Source organism: Dendrobium catenatum, unplaced genomic scaffold (assembly GCF_001605985.2).
Source record: "Dendrobium catenatum unplaced genomic scaffold, ASM160598v2 fragScaff_scaffold_247, whole genome shotgun sequence".
Lineage (NCBI taxonomy): Eukaryota > Viridiplantae > Streptophyta > Magnoliopsida > Asparagales > Orchidaceae > Dendrobium > Dendrobium catenatum.
Window position 1 is genome coordinate 312905 of NW_021318709.1, and position 6733 is coordinate 319637.

The 6733-nt window shown below is 38.7% G+C and overlaps 1 protein-coding gene across 2 annotated transcripts; it reads left to right on the forward strand.

Moving 5' to 3' along the window:
* Positions 1–3913: 3913 nt before the first annotated feature.
* Positions 3914–6733, forward strand: LOC110099618 (probable cytokinin riboside 5'-monophosphate phosphoribohydrolase LOGL1). 2 transcript variants are annotated; one of them, XM_020826817.2, is made up of 7 exons: positions 3914–4350; positions 4442–4539; positions 4677–4707; positions 5432–5534; positions 5926–5996; positions 6079–6222; positions 6303–6733. In XM_020826817.2, the coding sequence occupies exons 1-7, from the start codon at positions 4240–4242 to the stop codon at positions 6384–6386; spliced, it is 642 nt and encodes a 213-aa protein (XP_020682476.1). In that variant the 5' UTR covers positions 3914–4239; the 3' UTR covers positions 6387–6733. The 2 variants fall into 2 exon arrangements, with proteins under 2 accessions (XP_020682476.1, XP_020682477.1); XM_020826818.2 differs by having other exon boundaries at positions 3926–4350; positions 5435–5534.

Consider the following 6733-nt stretch of genomic DNA (forward strand, 5'->3'; position numbering starts at 1 on the left):
TTGAGGGAAAATCTTCTCTATTTTTAAAAATTAAAAATTTTATTAAGAGATGATTTTTTTTTATATTCGTGATTATCTATTAAAAATTAAAATAAATAATATTTTTATTTTAAGAAATTATTATTTAGTGAAGTGAAATTTAATTATCGTATGTTATAAATAAAAATTTGACTATTTGCGAATTGAAGCAAAGTGGAATTAAAATCAGGTTTCATGTACCTGATTTTAATCAGGTTCGAAGTGCACCTGCCAGGTTAAGATTCTGAGTTGCCTCTGACACGCTAACACGAAGGACCCATTACATCAGTTGTGCGGTTCCAATCAGTTGCTGACATCAGCAGCTCCCGCGGGTCCTCCGACATGTTAAGCATCGCAATCTTTAAGACGTCAGCAGCTTCTGTTGTGGGTCCCGCAGGACCTCCAGTCAGCAGTGACGTCACACACGTCACCAACCAGTTGACCTGAGATGAATGTTTGACTTGCACGGATGTTAATAGGTCCTCTACAGTTCGAACCCCATGTCAGGTGCAGAATCTTAACCTGCCAAGTGAAGTTCGAGTCCGGTTCTTATGTGGGTCAAATAAAAGCCAGATATAATTTGTTGACCATATATATATTTATTTATTTATACGTTAGAACACTTAATTGGAAAAATACAAACATGATTTTTTTTTTGAAAAACTATATATGAAAATTTAATTCATATAAAATTATCTCATTTTATATTTAAGGGCTAGTTATTAAAGTTTATAACACAAAAAATATCAAATTTGTTAAATATTTGAACCTTAGTTTTATAGATTGTTAAAACTCGATCGTTCAAAACTCCACCGATATGGTGTTACCTTTTCCAATGAGCTTCATTCTTTCCATTGTGTTTCCTACTGGGCGAATTATTACGTCCAGTGACCGGACCGTCCGGACACCAATCCAGACGCGCCACATCACCCAGATACACCTGGCCTCGGGTGTATCTGGGTGACGTGACGCATCTGGATTGGTATCCGGACGAATCCGAATACCGGAGGTAATAAATTCCTTCCCAGTGAGCTATGTCGCACGCCACGATGCCACGATACCTTCCCCAACAACCTTCATGACATGCTTAGATTCGAATCTAGGTTCAAATTTGATCCGAATCATGTTCAGATTAAAGCAAGTTTCATCCCTTTTGAATTTGAATTATTTCAAACTAATTTCTTTTATGATGCATACACCATTCATAAATACAAGAAGGGTAACTTCGCGTGAAATATTCTTTTATGCATATTTCTTCAAGAGAATAAATAACAAGGACAATTTACCAATGATATGTGGCATATAAAATCATATATATTAAAATTCAAGTAATTATGCAGTAAATTTGAACTTTCTAACACAATTAGACATTCTAAATTTACTATATTACTACTGAACAGTCTGGATGCCAATCAGGACGCGCCACTTCGTCACTAAATTGTGTACCGTCACTATGTACCGCTGTGTATCAGAATACGTGGAGTGTCCTTATTGGCCTTCGGACCGTCCGATGACCGCACACATAATAATTTAGAGAGAGAGATAGAGAGAGAGAAACCAATTATCTTTTTATTTCAGTGACCATTGGTACATACATTCCTTTTACATTTGTACAATTCTTGAACAATACAATGTAATATTTACGTGTTGTATTAGAAAGCCATCAAAGTAAAAGAAATGGCTTCCAGGTAAGTAAGTACGTATCAGGAAAAATGGTATAAAATAGCTCAGACTGTACAGTTAGGGATCAAACGCAGAGAAAACAGGCCACCATTTTGCAAATTTTCTTAGTTCTCCTTTCAATCTTACTGAAATTTCTGGCAATTGTGGTGAAGAAGGGATGAGAAGAAATCACTACAGCCGAGTTCAGGCTCTCTGTAGCAGCCTGATCATGAATTTCATTTACTTCAGTACAGAAGCGGCCAATACCATTAATTTCTTCCCTTTCAGAATTGAAACTATGGCTGCTGCTTTTAGTTCGGAGATAGAAACTTCTTCCTCCTATCTCTCCAATTCTGTCACTTTTGTTCAGACCTGCATTCATTACAGAAGCTTACCATGTTAGGGGAATTAACAAAGCCCTCTATTTTGAACTTCGAAAGATCATCATAAGCTGGTAAGTGATCTAAATTAATGCTCCTTGCTTGTAAGTTGGTATATATTGGTTGACATGAAATAAAGTTTTCTTTAAAATATGAAATTAATTTATTAATTTAACTACTTAGAAATTTCAATTTGATTTTTTTTTTCAATAATTTCTAAGCAATAAGTTTATTATATAAAATTATTTTAAAACATTTCGAATATCAGAAGGAGAAATTATTCCGTGCGAAAATTTAGTAAGAATCGTCTAGATTTTGAGCGTACACACTATGTATAAATAGTGTACAAAAAGTTTATACATACAGTGCACAAATTTATAAACAGTGTGGATACTCACATGTCCGAACGATTCTTCCCGTTCGAATTCCGCACAAAAGGGGTGCATAACGTTTTGATCATGGCTGCATTGATTAGATGGGCTTGATTTGCCATGTACATGCATCAATGAACGCATGCCATATATTTTTGGGGTTTTTACATGTATAACACTTAAAACTATCATATTTACCTATTAAACACCTAAAGTTACTTATTTACTAATATACCACCTCAAAACTTTTAACCTAATAAAAAAAACCACTCCGTTCGTTCCCGTTCGCTCCCGTCACAGCAGACCTCGCAACTCCGCCCTCTCCGACCTCGTTCGCCGGGTATCGCTGGCGGCGGCCACGTTTTCTCTGCCTTCACAGCCCCTTCGCAGCGGTCTTCATCGCTTCCGAACTCGCCTCTCTCCGCCGGCAAGGTGACAATCTTTTCTCGCTCAATCGATGTCTATTTCCCTTGATCTTCCGCGCAGGTTCAGCTCCGTTCACCCAGCATCGCCGATCTCCATCGCAGCAACCGGCTGAGAGCAAAGCAACCCGATCTTAACTGCCAATTCAGCCTCCTCCACTTCATAGCCACCATGAATAGCTCACGAATCACGTCTATGTGTCCGTGATAGGCCGCGGGTACAAAGAGCGACGCCGGCGCGGAGATCTTTGTCGTTCTTAGATCCACCGCTACCATTGAATTAAATGATGGAGAGGGAGTGGAGAGCTTCAGGATGAGAAGCCATGGCAGCTTTTGCCATTAGAGATGCTCCGAGTCCCCTGTTTTCCAAATAGTATAAACAGATCATGCCAAGACTGTAGCTGGCTCCGTGCTCTTGGAGCTTCGCCAGCCCGAAGTTGCCGAGCCGACCGTCCAGGTTCCCGTCGAGAAGCACATTGCTTGCTTTTCACGTCGCGATGGATGACGACGTGTTCCCACTCTTCATGTAGGTAGAGCAGCGCGGAGGCAACGCCGCGAAGGATGCAGAAGCGCTGCACCCACGAGTTCGGGTGAGGCGGCGGCGCTGCTCCGTTGGAACACGTCGTCATCCATCGGAATCGTGGGAGATGCGTTTCACGGCGATTTCGACGCCGGAGGAAGGTAGGACGCCTTTGTAAACTGCCGGAGGAAGTTTTTTTTTCCCTCACACTCAGTCTCCGCCCGGAGGAAACGCCCCTGACGCTCGTCGGGGTGAGTTATTTGACGGAAGGTTACAGAGTGGTAGTTTTGATGCGAGCAAGAGTTTTTAGATGGTAGAATAGTAAATAGTAAAGTTTGGGTGTTAACTAAGTAAATAGAATAGTTTTAAGGGTTAGGTATGTAAAAATCCCATCAAAAAAATTCCATCCAAAGTGCATGGCTTTGATCCACCCAATCAAGACAATCATGACGGTCCCCTGCCTTCCATTCCTCTCAGAAATTAACCCAGAGACCATCATGATTTCACCACATCAAATAGATAAATTAATCCAGAGATAACCAAAGCTGCGACTTTTAAGAGAATTCCGCGTGCGCCCCGTGCCATTACTCAGCCTTTTTTCTATTGGACTCCGGCCGCACCGCCCTGAATGAAAAGAACTGAAGAAGACAACAAGGATAGTGTTTCTGTTCTGCCTTTGAAAAAGAAGGTGAAGGTGGAAACAGAAAGCGTGGAGCTTTGGGATTCTATCAGATTCAGAGAAGACAAATGGCAGGATTTGTATAAAAAGATTCCAACTTTGGCATCCGCTCCCTTCTTCTATTGTATCTTGTTCTGCCATTTTCGCTTTAGAGACCAAAGCGGAAATCAGAGGAAGCTGAAAAGCCATGGATGGGGAGATTCGTACTCGGTTCAAGACAATCTGCGTCTATTGTGGGAGTAACTCCGGCAATCGAGCCGTGTTTAGTGATGCTGCTCTGGATTTGGGTCGAGAACTGGTGCGCGCCCCCTCTCTTATACTTCTCTTCAAGATTCCATTTTGGAGTGGTTTGTGAAATTTCTAGCCTTTTTTTTTAACTTTGATTGCAGGTGAAGCGAAGAATAGATTTGGTTTATGGTGGAGGAAGCGTGGGATTGATGGGTTTGATCTCCCAAACTGTTCATGCTGGGGGATGTGATGTTCTTGGGTACTTGCTAGACTTTACGCTTTCCAACTGTTTGAATTTATTTGTCAAAAAACTTTTCAAAATTTTTTGACTTTTCATCTGTTGGTTCTTATTGAGCCTTACCTGCTGTTCTGATATGTTTCATTGCCGGCAAGCAGGATCATTCCCTCTGCTCTTATGCCTATAGAGGTAAGAAAGTCTACAAAGTAGGAACTCATTTTTCTTCTTTTTTACTAGTCTTTTCAAGACGCCTAGTTTTACTGACGGGGTATTTTTGGATTCAACATCCTTGCAAATGATCTCTATCTTTTCTATTTTCACCTGAGGCCCCAGTGACATCTTTAAAACTTTTAACTGATTTTTTTTATTGTACTAAAAATAAAGTAAAAAAGAAAAAGAGTTTCTTTGTTCCTTGACTTCTCAACCATTGGAAAGTTTTTGAAAGGGTGTTGAAATATGCTTCATCAAAATTACTGTTTAAAATTTTTCATCTTGTTGTATTTCTCATATAGAATGAAAGATTATGTACATGTTTTAGCCAACAGTGTTTGTATTTCCTCTCTGCTACAGCTCCAAAGCACTTTCATTACTATGTTCTAATCTGCAAATGTTGAAGACTTTTTAGTCTGCTCATTGTATTTTTAGTTTAAACTTCTACAAATATGTTAATTTAGTTGGAAATTTGTTGAATGATTTCATCACATAAAATGAGCTACTAAAAGTTCATAATGGCTGATTTCTTTAATTAGCAAAGTAATATTTGTTGATGTAAATATTTTAGCTCCTGTTAATCACGCCAAAATCTTTTCTGGTTAACAAGTTTGACTACCTCATTTGAAGTAGTTTTATTGTTGAGATTTGAGAAGAATCTCATGTAATGAACCAGGCCTTGTTTTATGTTCTCACCATAAAGCAGATATCTGGTGAAACTATTGGAGAAGTAAAAAAAGTTTCTGACATGCATGAGAGAAAGGCTGAAATGGCCCGACGATCGGATGCCTTTATTGCTCTTCCTGGTACTTTTTTTTTTGCTTTTAGGGCATCTCCAACCGAACTCCAAAAACATGAATGGCGTCGCTCGCGAGCTCCAGCCGAACGGCAAAACTTCCGGTATTTGGTTGCGGGTGAACAGTCGCACTGTTCACCTGCTTTATTTTTCTGTCTCTACCGGATTTGCCGAAGAAACACGCGAAAGAGAAGAAAGACAGTTACCTTCTACGAAGGGCGTAAAATGGAGTTCGATTGGAGATGCATCACTCCATTTTTTAGTTCCACTACATTTTGGAGTGAAAAATGAGATTTTCGGTTGGAGATGCCCTTATGGACCATGTAAATTTTCATTGATTTGCAGAACCATTAGTTGATTATTTTTCAACAGAATATATGATTTGTTTTCTAATCATGTAGGAGGATATGGAACAATGGAGGAGCTCTTGGAGATGATTACATGGTCACAACTAGGAATACATGATAAACCTGTGAGGCTTAATATACTTTCTTGAGAAATTAAAGTTCTACCAGCAGAATATTGAAAATTCCTTCAAATTACTGGATGTTCAGGTTGGCCTATTGAATGTTGATGGTTATTACAATCCCTTGCTTGCATTATTTGACAAAGGTGTAGAGGAAGGTTTTATAAAGACATCTGCAAGAGAGATAGTTATTTCTGCTGCAAAAGCAAATGAACTGCTAGAAAAAATGGAGGTAGCCTGCCATATGTTTTATATACTTATTCTAAACAGAAAACAAACTGAAAAAATAAGAAATTTCTCTTGGAATTGCAGCTATATACTCCGCGACACGATCAAGTTGCATCTCGGACAAGTTGGGAGCTTTCACAGCTTGGCTATTCCAAACCACCAATTTGACATTAATTTATGATTTTTCAAGCTATCATATATTATATTTGATGTGATTTTTTTAACATAATTTGTATCTGAGAACATACAAATGATTATAATTGCCCATCAAATGCCTTTCTTGCTGCTGATTGAAATTTCAATAAAATGATCTCAGAGCCTCCTCCTTTGTAAACCTTGCATGCCCAAGTTACTGATTTTTTCCCTTATTTAGTAAGAGAAGTTAAATTCCAAATGACCAGGCATCAATGTTCTGATATGATATTGCATTATTGATTGCTTAAGAGTTTATATATTAGTTGTATCCTATAAGGAGATGTTTAAGTATTTGTTATGCAATAAATATTTATTTTATC

Excerpts from the sequence above, each read along its gene's own strand:
- LOC110099618 (XM_020826817.2), top strand. The coding sequence starts at position 4,240 with ATGGATGGGGAGATTCGTACTCGGTTCAAGACAATCTGCGTCTATTGT. Across the intron at positions 4,351-4,441 it reads TGGATTTGGGTCGAGAACTG|GTGAAGCGAAGAATAGATTT; the intron begins GTGCGCGCCCCC and ends CTTTGATTGCAG. Across the intron at positions 4,708-5,431 it reads CTGCTCTTATGCCTATAGAG|CAGATATCTGGTGAAACTAT; the intron begins GTAAGAAAGTCT and ends CTCACCATAAAG.